This window comes from Excalfactoria chinensis, chromosome 1 (genome assembly GCF_039878825.1).
Source record: "Excalfactoria chinensis isolate bCotChi1 chromosome 1, bCotChi1.hap2, whole genome shotgun sequence".
In the NCBI taxonomy this organism is placed as follows: Eukaryota; Metazoa; Chordata; class Aves; order Galliformes; family Phasianidae; genus Excalfactoria; species Excalfactoria chinensis.
Genome location: NC_092825.1, coordinates 136,809,320 through 136,831,878, shown reverse-complemented (window position 1 = coordinate 136,831,878; position 22,559 = coordinate 136,809,320). Strand labels below are relative to the sequence as shown.

Here is a 22,559-nt window from a genome sequence, read left to right as displayed (position 1 = left end):
AGTATCTCAATCTGCAAGGAAGAAAAAAATAGCATCTTTCTCATAATTAGTGCTAAAATGCGCAGCCATGGAAGAAATAATGCCTCCTTATCACTCAAGACATGAAATATAGAAATACAGAACATTTCTGGCGATGGATATCACATTATCAGAAACAGAGAGTTAAAAGATGGTCAGATTCAGTTCCCTCAATACAACAATCTTAACTTGCAAAGGCAACAAAGATATGCAACAAATAAACCACCAAGATTCCCAGCCTAGATTATGAATCAATTAATTTAAACATTAATACTTATTAAGTTTTATCTACACTAATATAACACATTATTACTATTCAATAATAGATCTCCTTAATAAGCTCATTGCATAACGTTTCCTTTTGAAGATTCTATCACATCAACATCATCTAATTACCACATATTAATTTTTAACAGCAAAAAGGGGATTTTTGTTTTGAAGACCATAAATTCTGTGGTGCAAAACGCCTTGCAAAACCATATAAATTCAGAAAGAAGTGAGATACTGAATTAGCATTATGAGATGTACAGGGTTGAAGGTATGTACAAGAAAGATATGCTTTCTTCTAGGAGTAGCTGAATCTAAATACAGCCAGCGTTAGTGCAGCATCTTAGAAAACCGACACATCAAGATGGAAAAATCAGATTGCTGCACTTGACTGAAGGGACACTGAAGGCACAAGGATTTGTCCTCTTCACAAGAACAAGCACAAGTATTACTCACAAAAGTTCCTTCCAGCCAACACCTATCACGCTAACATGCCCTACACTCTCCTCCCTCCTTCACTTTGCAAAAAAAACAGATACCCCACTGTCTTCACCATATGTTGACATTTGCTCATCAAAAATCAAACAGCAGACTCTCAGCCACATCACTACTATCCCTTGTAAAATCTATCTAGTAGCATCGAACTTCTATTTTTCTTGCATTCTATGTCACGTATCCTCTAACATTTTGCTTTTTCTCCTACAAAAGATCTGAAGTAGGGAGACTAATCCCACTTCTGCCATTCCTTACAAGACATATTTTACTATGAAACCTAGGCTGAGAAATTCCAAAAGAAGCTATAAAAGCTATAATGGCACATGTATCCAATATACTATTCTGAATTGTGTGCCTCCTGATGTGCCCCTGTTTTGGCAGGGATAGAGTTAATTTTTTTCAAAGCAGTTTGCATGGTGTTGTTTTGGATATATGACGAAAGTAGTGCTGAACACACATCAAATGCTTCAGTTGATGCTCAGCATTGTTTATGCAGTGCCAAAGTCTTTTCTGCTTCTTGTGCTACCCTTCCAGGCAGCCTGGGGGTACACAAGGTGCAGGGAGGGTATGGCTCATCTCAGCTGGCCAAAGGGATATTCTATACCACACAACACCCTGATCAACAATAAGAGCTAGAGTAAAGAGGAAGGGGAGGATGCTCAGGATGACTGACTTACCAAGAGACCATTATGTGTGATGAGCTCTGCTCCCATGGAAATGGCTTGATGTTTGCCCATCAATGGAAAGCAGAAATTGAATTCTTTTGCTTGTGCACGTGGCTTTTGCTTTACCTGTTCAGCTCTTCTTATCTCAGCCCACGAGATATAATAACATTTTTCCTTTCTGATTCTCTTCCCCGCACTATTGGTGGGAAGTTAGCCGTGCGTTAACTGAGGTTAAACCACAACACGATGCGTCTGAGATCTAAAGGACACATAACTTAAGGGCGGTACTGGTGACAAGGTATTGGGTTACAAAACCATTTACAGTGCCTTCAGTGATGAGCTGTCCAAGCAAACTGGTTCAGAGCACAAGAGGAAAGGACTCCCTGTCTGCCCTTCAGTTACACATCTCCAGCATTAAGATAAAATCCAGAGCTAAGAAGGGGTCAGCCTTCAGAACCTTCATATTTTTGCTGATGAGGTAGAATGTTTCCAAAAAATAGAAACTGAAAGATAGTTTAGAAGTATTTTCTGCCTACTCCTACCTCCAACCCTTTCAAGTGTACAACCTCTCACCCAGCTTGTCATTTAATTGCCAGAAAATAAAGAGCTGCCCAAATAAGGGACAAAGAGATATAGTACAAAAAAATTCCAAATACTTTCCATGCCTGCTAGAGGTAACAAGCCATTCTATCCAGCCAATTAAATAAACAAACAAACAGATTTATATCTGGTACACTTAAAACTGAAGCCTGAAATCTAAATTTCTCATGGGGATTTCAGGGAAGGGAAGGGAAGCAGATCCAAAAAGCAACTAATGCAAAACCCTTCCATTAGCTTCACTTACAGCTAATGTACTGTTGGCTAATGCTCATAGATTGACTACTTTAAAATAATTCTGATCAAGACAAGGTTCAGTCTCTTTGGAAAATCAACGTACGTTTTGTTACTAATCAGACCTTGACAAAAACTGCAAAACAGCTGATTCTGCATCACTTTTAATGTTCTGACAACAAAAATGCAGATTTAGGTTTAGTTTTCTGAAAGTGACCAACTGTTAATGTTACATTCACCTAACATTTGGAGAATCTATATATGTTACTTAGAAAGAGCTTAACAAATTAATGTGATTTATATTAATTCCTTTTGTGCAGAGACAGCAAGACACACATTTTTTCCCATTAAGTTCTTCCACATGTCACAAAAATACAGTAACACATTCCTTCTTTAGAACTGAAAGAGTAAAAATAGACACTTCTTCAGCTGAGGTTTGACTGAAACTTTGCCCTTGAAGATAAGCACGACTGGATAAGGTGGGAAAGAATTACTGGTAAAAATCAAATGACCATCAAATGCGAGTGAGCATCTTACCTTTAAATAGGATCCGTAATATTTAGTTACATAGGGACTGTCACACTGACTCAGCACTGTGATTTCCTGTTGGATGTCTTCTATTTCATCTTCTGCTTCTTCTAGGTCAATGATTTTTATAGCAACCACTTTCTGAGTCCGATTGTCAATTCCTTTAAAAACTTCACCAAAAGAGCCCTTACCAATTTTCTCCAGTTTTGTAAACAGTTCTTCTGGATCTGCCTTCAGAGTCTGTTAAAAATAAGAGAAAAACTACTCAGCATTTATAACGTTAAAATGAAATCTGACATTTTTAAAGGCTGCACACCCTTCAAACTGTACAGAGTCCTATTTATCCAGCTACCCTTTTTCTATCTCTATAATTAATGTGTTCTTCCTACCTCCCCTACGTGCACATATTGCAACATTTATGCTTCCCTGTATATAAAGTACAAATTTGTCACAGTCCCTGTAACCAGGATTTCTCCTATCTAGCAGAAGAAGATGCTATTGCCTCAATTCATTTTTCTTTGCTGATAAACTGCACCTAGGAACTGAGAATGAAAGACCCTCACAAAGATCTGGTTTCTATTAAAATTAATGTGGATGAAATACAAAATAACGTGGGTTGTTTTGTTTTCTGCCGTTCCTTGCTCCTTAAATTGCTTCTTTCCCAGAATGCTGCCTTACTCCCTTGAATTTTTCACATACCTCCTCCTATATGGATTTTGTTCCTACTCTTCAGTGCACTGACTAGGTTCATAGGAGAAAAAAGATCAGTAATGCCTACATAAGTGTTAAGCCAAATGGTTTGTACTACTTAGACAAACTTTGCAGAAGAATGGGGCAATAAAAGTTTATAAGTTACCACAGACAAGCACTGAGACAACATAATCCTCTTCAGCAATTAAATTTAGCTTATGATGCACCTCTCACCTACACTTAACGTCTATTTCTGCTTCTATCTCAAAGGTTGCAGAACTGGTCCTTACAACCCCAAGAAGGAGATCACCAAGAAGATGTTTTAGTGCAGGTAAAGCTGTAAATCACACAACTTTAACATCTGAATAAGGGCTTTTGAGGACCAGAGAGCTTTGACTGTTCCAGTCCAGATATAAAGCAGGGAGTTTGCGAAGCAGCCTGGATTCTATCTCTAGGTGTTTATGGCTTGTGGTAGCAGCAGTAATGGGAGGATGGTTGGACTAAATGATCTTATAAGTCTATTCCAACCTTGTGATTCTATGATTCTATGAAAAAGTATAAGTATACTACAACATCTAATACTTTAAGCTGCAAGACATCACGGTTTTCAGAAGATGATTCCAGGAACAGATGGCCAGTGAGATCACTCCTTCAAAAGTCACTTATCAGTGCATGCTGTGAGACTTCAGTGGCCCCAAGAAGTTCCCCCCAAAGCATCTTTGTGACCTTCCTACCAAAGTCAGCTTAAGGAAACAAACAGAAAGACATGGGCTTTTGTGACCCAATAGAGCTATATATTCAATTTGCTTCCACCGAAACGAGCTTGAATTTCAATGTAATGAGAATTATATACTATGACATCCTACATACATAATACGCTCATCTGTCTCCCGCCTGGAAACCAAACCAGAGCACAATTTCCAGCACACAGTTACCAGCTAACCCCATGGTGACACCGACCAGCACTTCAACCTCCAAGAAACCACAAAACTGAGCATTAAATCAGTTCGTACTGAAGCAGTTCTCCTCATGTGCCACAGAATGCTCCTTTACCAATATTCAAAACAGACATGTCTCTGAATAAGTCATTTACACAAAAATCCCAGTGCTTGCATCAAATACTTTCTCTTATGGAAAACAATTCTTGGTCTGCCTTTTCATACATACTGTGTTAAAACTTGGGTTGAGATGGACACAGGGATCTCTGCACACTCAGTTCATCCACACAACCTACATGCCTGGCGAAAAGATCTATTATCAAAAACCCTTTTCCTTCCCAAATCAGACCTTTTGTAAACACGTATCTTAATTTTAAACCTTAAAAGTTACCGCTCCTGAACTTTGTTCTGAGCCACGGGAGGCAGCAGCTGTACAAAGAAATCTCTCTATCCTGTCTCTGAGAAGGTCCACATTTTCTTCCCAGGAGATCAAGTGCTTGAAGGCAGAGCTGTAATCTACTGGCGGTTTGTCTGCATGGAAAACTACCCGTTGGTCTCTCTTTAATAATCTGCTCTATTTCAGAAATGGACAGATCAGGCCTCCAGATATATAATGAGCTGCTTGAATTTGCAATTACACGAGTGGCCAATTCCCATTCATTCCCCCAAGATAACAGCTGGGAAGGATTCTAGCCAATTTTTGTTTTGTTTCTGCAAAGACTTCCAACAGCCAAAATATACAAATAGCTTTACAAATAGTCTCTCCATATGACTGAAAAGAGAAAAGCGCTTTCTATAGATACAGTCACTTCTTTTTGCTGACTCTGCTGCAAAAGTTTTCACATTGCATTTTTCTACTAATGTTATAATACAAAATGAAGGGAACTGATCTAAGAACCTCAACACAACTGAGCAGACTGAATACAGTGAGAAACCACAGAACACGACTGCAACATCTGCTCCAAAAGGATCAAGTTAGTCATCTTGTTTGGCAAGGAGCTAAGCACTGCCACTACAACACTTCTTTCCAAGTATGCCACACTATCCATTCTGCAGTAGAACAAAGAACAAAAAAAAAGGTACATCTATATCTAATGATTACAGAAAATCCAATGCCCATACGTTAGTTAGGACGGTGTGTTATATGGCTTCTCACACTCTTAAACACCCTGCTATGTGCAGGGTCACCAATCACAAGACCAGGCTGCCCAGAGCCACATCCAGCCTTGAATGCCACCAGGGATGGAGCATCCACAGCCTCCTTGGGCAACCTGTTCCAGTGCTTCACCACTCTCTGTGTGGAAAAACTTCCTCCTAATATCTAACCTAAACCTCCCCTGTCTCAGTTTAAGACCATTCCCCCTTGTCCTATCACTGCACACTCATAAACAGCCATTCCCTCTCCTGTTTATATGCTCCCTTCAAGTGTGGGAAGGCCACAATGATGTTTCCCTGAAGCCTTCTCTTCTCCAAGCTAAACAAGTCCAGTTCTCTCAACCTTTCCTCATAGGAAAGGTTTCCTCCAACCCTCTGATCATCTTAGTGGTTCTCTTCTGGACCCACTCCAAGAGCTCCACATCCTTCCTGCACTGGTGGCCCCAGGCCTGTGCACAGTACAGCAGATGGGGCCTCACAAGAGCTGAGTAGAGGGGGACAATCACCTCCCTCTCCCTGCTGGCCACCCCTTTTTTAATGCAGCCCAGATCACAGTTGGCCTTCCAGGCTGCGAGCACACACTGCTGGCTCGTGTCCAGCTTCTCATCCACCAGGACCCCCAAGTGCTTCTCTGCAGGGCTGCTCTCAAAGAGATCTTTCCCCAGTTTGTATAAACACCTGGGATTACCCCAACCCAAGCACAGCACCCTGCACTTGGCCTTATTGAACCTCATTAGAGTCTTGAATTCTCATCCGAACAAACTACTCCTGAAGCCCAATAGAAAATGTTATCAAAATTCAACTTTCTTAGAACACGTACACACTTCTACCTTTATTCATAACCATTCTACCTAAGACAAAGCTTTAACAGAGTCCCTTTCTGATAGCAGCCTTTCAGCACCTAAAGGGGGGCTATAAGAAGGAAGAGGACAGACTCTTTAGCAGGGTCTTTTGTGACGAGGGGAAATGGTTTCAAGCTAAGAGAGGGGAGATTTAGACTGGATATAAGGAAGAAGTTTTTCACAATAAGGGTGATGAGGTACTGGAAGTCCAGAGTGGTAATGGATGCCCCATCCCTGGAGACAGAAGCAAGATCAGGCTGGACAAGGCTCTGAGCAACCTAATCTAGCTACGCACATCCTTGTTGACTGCAAGGGAGTGGGACAAGATGACCTTTAAGGGTCCTTTCCAACTTTAAGGATTCTACAGTTCTATGATTTCATTCCCATTCTCATTTATAATGTCTTTTTATGAAGGCTTACTTACCTGGTTATGGCATAAATGGGATGAACAAAACTATTTTTCTCTTTAACCTGCAAGAATCCCAAGCCATCTCCATGTTCAAGTTCTCTGATTATTTGAGTAACTGATTTCAATTGCAGATCTGATTTCTCTATGCCTGCTCTATTGAAACAGACAATGATCTTTCAGTACTTCTTCTGTACACTTTTCATCTTGCCAAGTCAACTTCCAATTCATCAGTCCAACCTTCACTCCCTATTGAGCCCAAGCCCAAAATGCTCGGGCAGGTTCAGAGATCTCTGGTGAATATCAGGTACCACATGGTGAACTGCCTTGTGACTGCTGATGATTACTGCCACTGCTACCACATTTGGAGATAAAAAAACAATGTTTTGAGCCTTGTTTATATAAATGCAGATAAACTGAAACAGACGCTGTAATATGATGTTGCAGACAGCGAACCCTATAAAACCATTAAGGACTGGAGAAACTAATGGAACAAAATAAAACCTGACATAGAAGAAATTCATCAAGATAATTTCTGGCTCAGGAAATACTTGAGCAGTAAAATTTACCTTAATTTGTGGAAGTATGCCTTGGAAGCACTGCAAATTACCACATTCCTACACCTTTTTTCTTAGACATCAACTCATAACACCACCAAAGACAAAGCACTAGACCAGATGGACTGCATCCAGCTGATGCATTCTGAAAGCAGCTGCATCCAAGTCAGACCTCCAAAAAACAAATGACAGTTTATAGCACAGCCAGCGTATGTTATAGTACAAAGTTAAGAACTTGTGAAGTCAGACAGGAAGATTTTAAGGTCACTGCCACTTTAGGAATTATTTTCCCAGTTTCCTCCTACAATCAACTTCCTACAAATGCGAGCATCACAACAGATGCACAGAAGAGTGAGGTTCTATCCTGTGCCAACTCACTGAGGTTTATGAGTTGGAATAGCTGCTGGACAAAAAATGCTTGAATTTGTGCTTCAGTCTTTCGTACCTTGGATTTTTCATACGGAATCTCCTCTTTGCAAGGTCTAGTTGGTCTGAACTGTGCCATTAATTAGCCTCGTCTCACTGACTGATAGGAAGAAAGAGCAGCCTGGAGTGTTTTAGCACTTCTGCATAGAAATAGAAGCAACATAGCATATCCATTACTTCTTTCCGAATGGCAAAACAGCGTTTAACGTGAGCAACAATGTTGTCCAAACAAAAATATATCATCTCTATTTTCAGCCACAAAAAATAGTGTGCAAAGACATGAGTTTCTTTCCAAGAGACACTGTTGTGGTACATTGCTTACATTAAATTAATGTCCACAAAGACCAACAAGCCAATCTAGTAGACAAGCTCAGGCAGGTACTTTTCACAATTAAGAGGGGAACTCCAAGTCAGAAAGCCACTCACAGTACACAGCTGGAACACGCCAGGTCCCCCTTCACACAGCTTTCCATTTCAAAAGCAGCCATACAAAAGTTTTCCCGAAGTGCCATTCACAGTCTTTCCAAACTAAATCACCTCAGCACATATCAATATCAAGCAGTGTTGACTTTTTGCTTTTATCCTCGCAGAGTCAGCTGCAGAACTGACAGTCAAAGAGATATATTTGTATTTGCCCAAGAAAACCTCATGAGGTTCAACAAATCCAAGTGCAAGGTCTTATACCTGCATCAGGGCAACTCCCCCTACCAATACAAGCTGGGAGATGTAAGGATTGAGCACTGCCTTGCTAAAAAAGGCCTGGTGGTACTGCTGAATGTCAAGCTGAACATGAACCAACACTGTGCCCTCACAGCCCAGAAAGCCAACCATATCCTGTGCTGCATCAAAAGCGGCATAGCCAGCAGGGCAAGGAAGGTAATCCTGCCCTCTACTCTGTGCTGACGAGGCCTCACCTGGAACACTGCATCTAGATATGGAGTTCTCAGTACAGGAGAGACATAGACCTGTTGGAGCACATCCAGAGGAAGGCTACAAAAATGATCTAAGGGATGGAACACATCTTCTACAAGTACAGGCTGAGAGAGCTGGGACTGTTCAGCCTAGAGAAGAGAAGGCTGCAAGATGACCTGATAGCGGCCTTTCAGTACCTGAAGGGAGGCTAAAAGAAGGAAGGGGACAGACTCTCTCGCAGGGTCTGTGCTGACAGAACAAGGGGATATGGTTTCAAGCTAAAGAAGGGGAGATTTAGGCTGGTTATGTGGAAAAAGTATTTCACAGTAAGAGTGGTGAGGCACTGGTGTAGGTTGCCAGAGTTGTGGTGGAGGCCCCATCCCTGGAGACATTCAAGGCCAGGCTGAATGGGGCTCTGAGCAACCTCGTCTAGCTGTGGGCATCCTTGTTCACTGCAGGGAAGTTGGACTAGATGGCCTTAAAGGTCCCTTCCAACTCTAAGGAGTTTAACAATAATTTTTTAAGAAATCAACAAGAAAATAACAGATAAATAAATAGAATCATATCCTTCGGTGGTTTCACAACATCAGGAAGAACTGCTTCCAGGAAAGAGAAGCCTCAAGTGTTACTGCTCAGCATTTTACCTTTCTCGGAAGCTGGTCACAGCTTTTGCTTTCAGTGATATAAATACACGGTACATGAATAGCTGATAAAATACACAAGATCATTTCCTGTAGTTGGTGGGAAACTGAAATAAGACACAGCCAAGATGCCATAAATTCTACCATGAAACTTCAGCAGGAACTGCAAAACTTTGCACCTCTCACAGGCTTTAGATGTTGAACAGAGATGAAGATAAAAACATCAATCACATGCATCACAGTGACCTTACCAATGCTGACATCTGACAGTTCAACTCCATTACTCTGCTTTCTAATTAGACTGGAACATGCTTTAAGCATTTCTGAAGCGGGGAGAAGTTGCCTAAACTCAGCTTATCATAAAAGTATTCCTCATCCATTGCACAACCACTTTCATCTGCTTTTAAGGAAAATGCATTTGGGGCTCAAAATACAAAAGCTTTGGTTCTTTATCGATAACATGGAAACATCACTGTGGAAATTCCTACCCTTGTGACAAATGGCTGAAGAAATTACAGTAACGGAAGCATGTCAGAACAGAATGTACGTCGAATCAATGCTAATTGAGGAAAAGAAGAAAAAAGAAGGAGTTTTAGGGCCTGCAGCAATCTCATAACACGAGGGGAGACCTAGCATTTGATAAGTCAGTCCGTTTCTTATTTACTCTTATGAGAGAAAGATATTCTATAATGAGAATTTCTCACTCCGCATCCCAAATTCAGTATATGATTAAGTGATGCATCCCAGTGAGTCATCTATTAATTGTCACAAGTACATATCCACAAGGAAGCTTATCCCAAATTAAGAGATACATATGGACAAACTGAAGTCCTCAATTTAAAGAGCTTACCAGTGCAAGGCATTGTGATTACAGAACTGCATCCACACAAGCGATCACTTTTATCCACACACTATACACATTAACTAAATGGGACTCCCACAGCCTAGGCAGGTATAATATCAAAGTAATAATGAGATCAAATTATGACAGGACGCGGTACTTTGCACTAGGTGCCAGGCTGACTCAGTTCATCAGCATTTGATCCTTCCCTGCCAAAGATAGGGAACATAAAAAAAATACCAACATTTGAGATGTAGACAAGATAAATATGTTCATTTCCTATCTCGGGATCACAAAAGATGCCATAATGTAAGTCATCATAGAAACTTTGTTTATCACTTATAACACAAGTCTCAACATTTAAACATATTGGCTATATCCATACTCTTCTGTCTCCCTAGGAACCAAGATGACAGCTGGCACCTTACCCACACACGAGGCCAGGACACAGAACCTACTGTGACATCTGACTAGGCTGAGTCCAAGCCCTGTAAGAAGGACATCTGAAATAGATCTGCTAGAAGCCGTATCTGCCTATCTGTTCTGGAAGCCCACCTGACTGAAACATGTTTTTACTGCTCTGAGGCTGTTGACACTAACAACGAGACAACAGTAAGGTTAAAAAGGTGAACAAAGTAAGTGACAATGACAGCAAACCATCCTCAATGCAGCCGACACCAGAGCGCAAAACCAAAACTTTGATATGCTCGGCTCTTGGAAACCTCTCCCTACCCCCTTACCTCTGCATAAACACCACACTCTGCTGTTACATAAACATTTATAGTTAAATAGGAACCTGGAAAGCATGTCTGAAATTAGGAGCTCCAAAACCACAGAAGGGCTGAAACAAGGGAGCTTCAAGACAGTAAGGATTCACTATTGTCAAGCCTTACTGTGTGCAAGAGCTGTCCAACTCAATCCTTCAGCTATTTATGATGTGATGCAGACAACCCAAAAAGGTGATAGATTGAATACCTCAGGCTGCTCCCCAAAGACAGAGCAGTCTTTACATTAGGATCATTACCACTTACTGCCCACCTAACAGAAAAGAACATGCAAAGACCACAGGAAGGAAAGGACAAAGAAGACTAATGATGGAGAAAGCCTAAGTCTAACTATTGTCATTTTAGCTGCACAGTCTGAGTTAATGGCTCCATGGTTTAATAACATACAAATTGAAGCTTCACCCTGCCATCAGTGGCTTCCTAGGAAGCTTCACCAACAAGCCATACCTAGCGTGTCCAAAGGAAACCAACTCTCGCTTCTCTACATACACGTGATAGAGCTTGGGAATGCAGGGGAAAAACTGCTCAGCAGCCATTCGTTCACTAGAAGCTGCTACATGTGACTTCCCAGTATCAACACTCCCAGTGCTGGTAAGAGTTGACTTCTCTAGAAAAACTCCAGCCACGTGCTGCATAGCCTTGACGCGGCTTTTGACCTCCAGAGCCACAAGACGCCAGCACTGCTTCTGCAAAATGAACACTCTTCTGTGCTTGTGCTGAAGGATGAGCCTTGCAATGTGCCACAGAGCCCCAACATCTGTGCCCTGGATATTTTATAACAGGCAAATCACGATCATAACGGTCCAAGGATCATTCAAATAATTGCTATCAATGACTGCAGAGCATTTAGCAAACTATAACTTCAACAAAATTAAAATCTGGGGAAAATAATTTCCTATATACAAGCTGCAGATGCAAAGCAGCAGAGGCTACACAGCCTTTCAGTGCCTGTAATAATCGCTTTAACTGGCACTTTACTGCCTAAACGCTGCTGGCTGCCACAAAGGCACCTCCTATGGACTGTCCTCACTTCTCCAGGATCTGTGGTTGGATGGAGTCATTTGCCTTTCCTCAGAAGGAGTTCTTTTAAGCATCCTTGTTGTTAGTACCATAAGGTTCGATTCAAAAGGAACTTCACACAGCTGGCATTATGCAAAAAGTTGGGATAAAAATAAAATAAAATAAAATAAAATAAAATAAAATAAAATAAAATAAAATAAAATAAAATAAAATAAACAACCAAAAAAACAACTGCTTTTCTGGTTCTCAAACCTCATAAACAACAAAAAAATGCAAACAGATCACATACGGCTTAAACCTAAAACCTTTTTAAGTGGAGAAAGAAAGAAAGTCTTTTAATCCCTATTAATTTCAGCATCTTATTGCTAAAGATTACATTAAAACTGCTTGCTGCCAGATATCCGACAGCCTGATGTACTGCAGTGCTGTGTTCTGTGGCTTCATCCTTTAAGCTTTTATTTGCAAGTCTACATTTCCTGAGCTTTCTGGTTCAAGACATTCCTAAGAAACTTCAAAACGCATTACGGTTCACCACGCACCCATACCATTCATTTACAAGGGGAGCACTTCACTATTTCAAATGGTTCCATAAAGAAACTACAGAAGCTTACCAAAGCCTCGAACTGCAGGCCAGTCTGAAAGTCACTTTTCCAGGTCACACACACCTTTCTGAGCCAGCCTTGCAAAAATATCACAGGCAAGCAAGCATTGTTTTTCCCAATGTCAGCTGTCCAAAGCACAAAGAATGAAGACAACTTACTGTTGGGTTAGTAGTGATGCCCCTTTAAGCCACACACTCCAACTCCTATCTGCAATGAGCCCTAAAACTAAGAGCAGTACAAACACTGAGCACCAACCTATTTGCACACACAGAAATTTAGGTCAAAACTCAGCTCTGTTTTCACTCGGGCTGGAACATGCCCGCTTCCCAGCAGACAGTGAATCTCAGGTTTTGACAGCCTTCCAGCACCATCCTACATTTCCTCCACAGTTTCTCATTCCTTTGGCTTGCTCTGCCCACTCGCTTTTTATGCATCACTCTTCAACCATCAATCAGATATGTTGTTCGGAGACAAACACATTAATCCCTCATTCCTCTCACTGTTTACACACCACTCTGCTCATGCCAAACACCACAATAAAGCACTGCTCCTGCATGTGATTTCTGGGGGTCAAGAAGTTGCTCTTGTTCACACCGGGATGCTGATCTCTTCTATCAGCACAGCAAAAGACGTAAGGGAGAGCTGCATAACGTTCTCTCTGACATTGCTTACAACATTTGTTACAGAAGCCGTAGGTGGGCAGAAAGGATCACACTACAGAAAAAGAAAACACGGTCCCATGATTTCGACAATTTAATCACACTGCAGAGAACTGAGCCCTATTTCTCTCCTTTACGTAAGTCACAAACCTTTATCTTCTTCGAGCAAGGATGTACCTCGCTGCCTGAGCATTCATCTGCAAATAAAGTCAAAGAGAACTGTGTACTAAGAACAGAGCACTACGACTGCAGCAAGCCCAGACAGAATGGAAACAGATCCAGGCACCTTGAAGTGGGTGCAGAAAATGAGCACGTAGCTTTCACGTCGCTCTCAGACTTGATGCCTCTACCTACCAGCTTTACTTTGTTATTTTACACTGTTGCTAAAGTTCCCAGCCATTCCAGAAACTCTCACAGTAAAGGAACACGAGAACAATAACAGTCCTGAACAAAAAGATTTGGAGTAAAACCTCAAATGACAGGGGGGCTAACAAAATCCTGAAAGCTTACCTATTAAACACAGCTAGCAGTATCACAAGCTACATAGCAAATCAAGTAAGCTAGGAAAAAAAACAGGTCATCAGAGATGCTAAAAATGACGTGCATCAGCAGAACACACGTATTGCAGGAGCAACCCTCATTCTATTACTTCCCGGCAGCAGCTCAGACGTTTTCCATTCTAAAATACCACAGATTCTCTTTAAGTAGGTTCTGGTTCTCGAATGTTTCCTCCAAGGTGTAGCGCTAACCCAGTCCTCTCCAAAGGGAGGGGAAAAGGAGTACTTTTGTGCCTTTACAAATCAGCAAAGTGCGGTGCGTGGAAGGTGAACTTGGATGCCCAACCGCAGTCCCTACAGAGTGGTGAAGTAATGGAGAGTAAGGGCCTGTATACCCTGTTTGGCACCCAACGGTGCCATTCACGCTGTGCATAAGCATCTATCCTGCTAATTCACATCCTCCAGTCATGCACAGACTTTGGATTCAGGAGTTAGAGCCTGGTTTGCAAAACAACACAGCCCAGAGCAAACCAGCCAAACGAAGCCCAAAACCTTTCAATCCAGGAGACAAACTGAAACAAACTTTACCTCCTGCCCAGAAGTTACTCTCCGGGAGGTTGGGGCCGGCCAGCATCTAGTAAGCAGAAGGAAACCTGAAGTACCCCACAGGTACCAATGACCTTAGGGTTTTTCTGCCAGCAGCTCGCGGTTGCAAGGAGTTCAGCCGGCAGAAGGCCACCCCGGCTGTTTAAAAACCACGGCTTTAACACACGGCCGGCAGGTCGCATCCTCGAGGCCGGCAGCCCCCGGAGCCAACGGCAGGCTCCAGCCTCGGCCCCGCCGCGCCAGCGCTCCGGATAGGCACTGCAGCGCTCTGAAGGTCAACAGCCGGGCCCTGTTCCTCTGGACCGAGGGTTCTCGCTCGTGGCGTGAAAATGAGAACACGGAGCGTGGGGAAAACACCGCGTCCTCCCCCGCCCCGCGCCGAGTACCGAAGATGGAGGGAGCCCCGCGCAGCCTCTGCTCGGCCCGCACGCTCCGCTCCCGGCGGTTACGCCGTGCCACGGCCGCCAGCGCCCGGGGCGGCCCGCCCTTCCCCCGGCCCCGAGCCGCGACGCCCGCCGTGGGGGCAGCCGCTCCTCACCTGCATCCCCGGCAGGCCCGGCTGCACGGGGGAGTGAGCCATGGCGGCGACGGCGGCGGCCTGCGGGAGGGGCCGGCTCTCCTCAGGCGGCGCCGGGGGACGGAGCTGAGCTCATCGCCGCGCTCCCACACTCCTCCTTCTCTCCCTTCCCCCGAGCCGGCAGTGCCCGTGCGCGGGCGGCGGCGGCGGAGGGGCCGGCCCAAGCGCGGGCTCTTCGGGCCCCGTCACAGATGCGACCTCATCGCTCCTCGGCCCTCCTCTCGTCTCTCCTCCTCCGGGGCTCTCCCCGCCCGGTGAGGCGGTACGTCGGGATGGCAGAAACCCTAGACATTTCGCGTTATGTCCTTTTCCTGCCTCTCCCCGACACCCGGGGGCTTTAAGAAAGGTCACGGTAACGCTATAGCTCTTGCGAGGCGTATGGTTTCAGGAAGTGCCTGACTTCCTGTCAGAAGGGGCAAAAGCAGTACACCGAAATGGCTGTCTTGATGTTTTCACAGCAGTTCCAAGTGGGATTCGAGAGGACCAGTAGTCCAGCTCTCCCCTAGGCAAGAGAAATCCTGCGTCTGAGTGAAGGTTATAAGAGTTTCACAAAATCATGGGATACTTTGCGTTGGAAGGAACCTTCAAAGGCCATCGAGTCCAAATCCCCTGCAGTTAACACCCATAGATAGATCAGGTTGCCCAGTGCCTGATCCAGCCTCGACTTGAATGTCTCTGGGGCATCAACCACATCAGTGGGCAACCTGTTCCAGTGCCTCACCACCCTCACTGCACAATACTTCCTTATATCCAACCTAAACCTTTGAGCTTGAAGCCATTTCCCCTTGTTCTATCAACACAGACCCTGCCAAAGAGTTGTCCCTTTCTTTCCTGTGGCTCCCCTCTAGATACTGAAAGGCTGCTATCAGTTTGATGGTGTTGTGTTGCCTTAGTCCTGTTGAAGCCAGGATTCAAGAGTTCCATCATGTACATCCTCAGTGCACTTGTTATGCTGAAAGGTGCTCTCCTTTTGTCCCCACAAATTCGTAGGTACTGAAATCACCAATGCCTGGTGGCTGATGGGTCTGCAATTCACAGGACAGAGGTTGGCTATCTTTTCAGCTGAATCAATGGAAGGAGTGAGCATCCATCATAGCATAATCATAGAGTCATAAGAATGGCTTGGGTTGGAAGGGACCTTAAAGCCCACCCAGCCCCAACCCTGCTCCCCACCAGCTCAGGCTGCCCAGAGCCCCATCCAGCCTGGCCTTGAGTGCCTCCAGGGATGGGGCACCACAGCTGCTCTGGGCAGCTGTGCCAGCGTCTCACAATACATTGCACTAGAGAGCATTCATACAAATATCTGAATTGCAAGAAAAGCTTTAAAATATAAAAAGGTTTCTTTGATACTCGGTTAGACAAACTCCCACTGAAGGTTATTCTTCAAAGATATTCTTTGTTGCCTACATGGGCTGAGCTAATGCTGCACAATCTAGTTTTCCTGAGACTTGTTAGAAACATAAACCCCCGTCTGAGCTTGAATGAAATTAGCTAGCTGCCTCCTATGGCACGTGTGTGCGCGTACTCACCTCAGAAATACAACTAAATGTACTCATTCTCAAGGACAGGGAGACATGGAAAGGATGATGGTTAGGAGCTGAATAGCAACGTGACCTACTGGAGGTATTTTACCAGTTGTTCATGAAGGACTTGCTAGTTTCCTTCATGCTATAATGGATTTTGAATTATACTTCTTTTAGCTTCCAAAAATACAATTTACTAATGTGTAATTTCCTAAGGAAAATAAAAGCTTTATTTCAGTTTTGTCTCAAGATCAAGTGCACTACAAGATGTTGTTGGAAAACTTTCTGCTACACTGATTTCTATCTCAAAGCCTTTTTGCAATCTATATTCTTTTTTCCCTGAAGTAGAGCTTTAGTACTGTAAAGGACCACGATTTGTGAATGTTCCACTGGTTGTAGTGCATTTAATTCACAGTCCTGCACTACGTGCTGAGCAAGAGGCTGTGCCTGAAGAATGGTACTTAGAGGGAGCAGTCAGTTTTACTCGTTAAGTACTTGGAAACTACTGAGCAGATTCCAAATACAGATTCTACATCCTAAGCCTCATAGTGGTCTAAGTTCTAAGTGAGGTAGGAGATATTGAATGTCAAATTTCCACCAGTTTCCATATGCTGTATACTGTATCTTATGCTCTGACCCAATTCCAAGTACTTCCCAAGGCCTGGAGAATTTTAACCAAAATACTTTTGAATATAATCTAAAAATAATGGACGCATTTCTGTTTGCTGTTAGTTTGGAAATGCTAGTCTGCAAGTTTAAACATCAGCTCTTTCTTCCCAGACCAAACATTGAGAATTTTCTCTCATTTTCCCAACCATGTCATGACAACTTGCCATCCCAATACAGTAGTGGAGACTTCAACACTTACTAGTAAAGTGGTTCCTTGCATGTTTTTGAGGTCAAGTGTTTCCAACATGCAGAGATTCAAATCACTGTGCTGATGTCTGAATACCTGGTTTGCTTTCATCTTAGAACAACAGTTTGAATACGCAAAGAGTTTCTGCTATACTGGTTACATAAAAAGATCATTACAAAAGAAGAATATAATTATGTCTGGCAGCGACTGAACTTCCTTGTATGAGCTACATACGAAGAAAAAGCTTCTTTTTTGTTTAATTTAACATTTCTGACCAAGACCACAGCGACCAAAACTTCTCAGATGAGCCATGCGGGGCCTTAGATGTTTTCCAGAAGGTAAGACATGCCAGAAACTTAGCTCATTTAACATCTGTAATATACCGCAAATAAATAACTATTTCTATTTTGAAATAAACACGCTGCAGAAAAAAGCACCGTGGATTGTAACAGATGGAACATTTGTCTACATAAATTGCACATGGGAAATATAGCAGTGAATAAGAAGCAGGCAGAAGCTTGCCTGGGGAAGAGATGAAAACAACAGGGCTAAACAGGTGATAGCGTTGCTTACAGTAAGGTATAGCAATGGCACCCAAGCAGATAGGATAGAGTTGTCCATCCCGTAGGGCTGCAGCAGTATCCTGCTGTCATTGACTTGTCTGCAGAGCTGTTACCAGGACCACAGCACCATTCTGGTTACTGCTAAGCTTGCTGCTCCTTTGTTGGGTTGTTTTTTTTCTCTCTTCATCATCATTTTTATCTCCTATCTTTTGAGTTTCCTGTTTTCTTTTTCTCCACTTCCTTTACTGATCAATTCGTTAGCAAACTCTGATTGCAACCTGTATAAAAATGTTATTTCTTCACTTAACCATACAGTCTAGGCTTACAGCCTTATTCTTTTTGGTTTTCAATTGCTCTGCTAGTATCCTGATGGACCTTTGTTCTCAGAATGAGGTTCTCAATAGTTTGTCAGTAAGTCTCAGTAAGTCTCCCTCTTGAATTCTTACATTTTAATTTGTCTGTATCTAATAATGCAAAGCAGCTTTTCCAAGGTTCTTCATAAATGGATCTGAAAGAACCCAAGTTGTCCCAGGATAAAAGGAGAAATCCTCAGATGGATGTATAACTGATGGTAAGTAGGAAAGAAGAAATGGAAACATCTCATGATGGAGGGTGCTGTCCATACGCTGTCCCAGGAATCCATTTAGGACCAGTCTTGCTCGGCATTTCCATGGATGCACTAGAAGAGGGACCAGAGAGGAATGGCAAAATGGTCTCACATTGTCAAGTATCATGAAGTAAAACCAAAATGAAATGCAAGGAGCTGTAAAAGAATCTCAGAGTGAGTGACTGCTGAGTGACGTTACCAGCAGATGGGAGTTCAGTGTTGAAAACTGTACGGGAAAAAGTATGCAGGAAAACAATTTACATTTACATACTGTAGTTCCTATCAGTCAAGAAAGAAATCTGGGGTGTCACTGATTTCAAAACAGTCAAAAGATAAAACTACACTAGGAAATACAGGGAAAGGAATGAAGGGTAAGGGAAACAACACAATCATATCTCCATATAAGCCCATACTTTTCCTATAGACTGTTCAGTATCTTCTATTTTCAAAATGCTACTGTAGCATAGAAACCAGAAATTGAACAAAAACCTTCTCTGTATGGAGAAATTAAATATGCTACATCTCCTAGGTGCAGGAAGGAGACTTCAAGGAGGTGATAGCTCTCTGTGACCTTATGAATGACATGGAGAAGATAACTAGGGAGTGACCAACTAGGGAGTGACCGTACACTTATAAGAAGAGCTAACCACAGAAAACTTCAAGATAGAGAAAAGCAGGTAACAACAGGAATGAACAGTGGAACTCACTGCCACAAAATGTAACATTTGCATGTGAAAGGTTTCTTTACCTACAAATCACAAACAAAACCTTGTAGGCATTTCTGAATGGGAGGCTGGGTAGAAATGTCACGTGTCTGACAGCAAAGATTTGTGTTCAGGTCCTGAGTTGCCCTTGGATAAACAAGGGATTTTGCTCAGCGGCAAGGCACTTCATTTCAACTTGATAGTTCTGAGCTGGGGTGGACGGTCTGCTGGTGAGCTGTGTCTGCATGCCACTATACAACTTCTGGTGGAATGAGGATTCCTTCTACAAAGCTTATGCTAGAGCCTTTCATCCTGACAACATGCCAACAGTAACCCTGTAGCCATGTATTTATGGCAGCAGAGGAAGCTTATGTAGCTTCAGAAGCACACAGATACCTTCTGCGGCTATCCAAGGACGTGCATTTGGGTTATGGCACAACAGTCCATCTTGTCAGAAAATGATTTTGTTTATTGCAGAAGCACAGCTTGACATTAAAAGCGGGCCATCTACTTTAAGCCTCATGAATGCTGATTGGGAAAAAAAGAAAAAAAAAGAAAAAAAAAAAAAGAAAAAAAAAAGAAAAAAAAAAAAAGAAAAAAAAAGGTTATTAAGTTTCCGTGTTCCCAGAAGAAAAATTCCAATCTTTTGCTCAAATGGCTAAAAATCATGCTGTTATACATCTATTCGGCTTCCTGCAGGGGTATAACTCGTATCTTTCCTATCAAAGTGCATGTTTTGAGATTCTCATGAGTAGGAGAAAATCTACTTTCTCACAGTCCTGAGAATCATAATGGGTAAGTGGGCATGAAGCAGGAAAGGGAAGAAACATCCTGAGCGTTGCATGGCCTTTATTAATATTGAGCAGAATATAAGTGCCGGAAAGTATCTTAGTATTCCAGACAGGCAATTAAAATTACATGGGGATCGAGAGCTCATTAAGAAACATGAGACTGATCGTACTGTGCTGTGCCACTGCCCCCAAAGAGCATCATTTCATTAAATCTTGCTTTTTATAGACCTTTCTCTTGCCCCCTTGTTACAGAAACCACACGTACACAAACAGAAGATGTACCTTTTGTATCCTCTTCTCTTATTCCACATTTTGTAACAGAGACATCAGCTCTTATCTCAGGTTAATGTCTGTGTACACAACAGACTAGCACAGTCTCCAAGCTAAATGGATGCATGACCCCATGGTCATGGTGAGTTGCTCTAAACCATGACTATGTCCCTATACACTACATTTCATCCCAGATTTCAAGTGTTTGCTTACAGGCTACTGTATTCCCTGGAGAAGAAGTTGCTCTGCATCTTGCTACCTTATAAGTGATCGTCCTACAATCAACTGCAGTATGTTTGTTCAGGGTTTGTCACATTTTAGCCTCTTATTAATCTCATGTCATAATCCCAGAAGCTACCTATAATATTGTGTTGGCAGAAATGTATTCTTTTCATCCACCCAACACAGAAATCCAGGGATTCCTGCAAGTTTTAATTGTCAGTCTGAACTCAAGAGTGTCGATAACAAAAGAAAATCATTACAGAGCGATGGATTCTTTCAAGATCCGGTTTCATGTTAAGCTTAATCCAGTTCAACTGCTGTCTGCCGCCAAAGTGCAGATCCTGCTCTTCCCTTTTCCCAGCCCTGGCTCTCTTCCATGCTTTAGCAATCACATGTCTGCATGGCAGCTCCAATGTATGATCCCACAAGAAATGCATCCACAGCTGGCTGGGGGAGCTCTCAGTGCATAGCTGAGCCTGCCCATTCCACAGCAGAACAGGGATACCATGATGGGAGGCAGGAGGAGGTCAGCTCACCCTGCTCAGTGGGAGCCTGCAATAATCTTGGCTGAGTTACAAAGGGATCATCCACCCAGGATGTCCTTTGTGGAGTGGGTTGATGGCTCCAGCTCCCTGACACCACTAATCAACCTTCTCAGCTTGCAGCAAGGACTTTTTCTTCCCCCACAAGAATGCTCTGAGCGCATGCTCTGAGCCCTCCCCATCGCTCCCATCCCACAGCCTTCTAAAAGTAGGTACCCGGTAAGCTCCTGTAGCACTCGCTGTACTCTGACAGTCTCCTGCAATCTTCCACCTCCTCCTGTAGACCTCCTTTCATTCACAGAAATCTGCCTCAGCCTCCCACTTGCATCAGACCTTTGTCAAGATCCCAAAGCAGCCTCGTGCTCCTTTGGCTTTTGCTATCACCGGCTCAGTTTTCCTCCTGTCTTTTTCAAGGGAGCAGCTTTCCCGGGGGCTTTGAACTGAGCATAGCTCTTCTTTCAGCTGCGAGTGGGTACCTGGGGCTTTGCTTGCAAAGAAGAACAAGTTCTATCTCACCACATCTGCTCTGGTGTTCTTCCATCCCACTGTCTCCTGGCAGCAGGGGATTTGCCTCAGCGCCACAGCTGCCTGTAGAAATGGTGAGAGGGAACTGCAGGGTGCAAAGCAAAATGGCCGCTCTTCGCTTCTGAGGAGGCTTAAGTGAGAAATACACAGATGGTCCGTTCCTCCTGGATCAGGTACTAGTTTCTCATCTTAATACTGCGACTGAATTACGCACCGGCATTGAGTCCTGCTCATTCTACTTCTTGGACCCGGAAGATCTCCTGCTCCCAGCTGCCCCCTCCTGTCCCATGCTCCCTTGGCCATGGCCCTCTGCTCCCTTCTCTTGAGAAGCTCTCCAGTGGCAACGTGCCACCTGTCTCCAGCAGGTGAGGAAAAGCTGCTGTAGATATATGTGCTCAAAGGCTCAGGCAGGGCATGCTAAAGCCAGTGGAAAGATTCCCATGGACATCACTAGACTTTGGGGTTTTGATGTTCCTGGGCAGCACATCGGCTTCTCAGCCCAAGGCATGTCTTCATTTCCCAAGTTTATCAGACACTGTAGCCAGTCACTTATTTCCACAAGCAATTTTCTCACAGGGCAAGCATCGCTTGCATTTCAATGCAGCTCTAGGCTTGCATTCATTTTTATTTATGAAAATGAATAAAATAATTGTCACCTGTTCCTTACTAGAGCACAAGTTTTTTCTGTATGTTTTTGTGTCACTTCTCAAGAAGAAACACAAGGCCATGTAATCGCGTTCTGCAAGTTATACAGAGGAAGAAGCACTTCACAAGCATGTGTTCCTATGACGTAAAAACACTGTTAGTATGCTGTGGTTTGGGTTTTTAACCAACTTTTGCTGAGATTGCTCTTAAACCATCTCAGTTTGCTCTTAAAATTAAGCTCCAGGCTTCCAAGCAGTCTACGTGAGGATGGGGGCACACTGCTTTGGGCTGCTAAGCGTGCCCCTCTCAGTGTCCATCTCCTTTAGGCACCTCACTCCTTGCTCCTAGCAAAG

At 43.2% G+C, this 22,559-nt stretch overlaps 1 protein-coding gene across 1 annotated transcript in view; it reads right to left on the bottom strand.

The window, feature by feature from the left end:
- Positions 1–15,090, bottom strand: part of STK24 (serine/threonine kinase 24) — a 59,600-nt gene extending 44,510 nt beyond the window's left edge. The window contains exons 1-2 of the mRNA XM_072354747.1: positions 14,920–15,090; positions 2,814–3,044 (exon numbers count right to left, since the gene is read on the bottom strand). Of these exons, the coding sequence (XP_072210848.1) occupies positions 2,814–3,044; positions 14,920–14,961 (273 nt within the window). The 5' untranslated portion in view covers positions 14,962–15,090. The remainder of the gene's footprint in view (positions 1–2,813; positions 3,045–14,919) is intronic.
- Between the last annotated feature and the right edge of the window lie 7,469 nt (positions 15,091–22,559).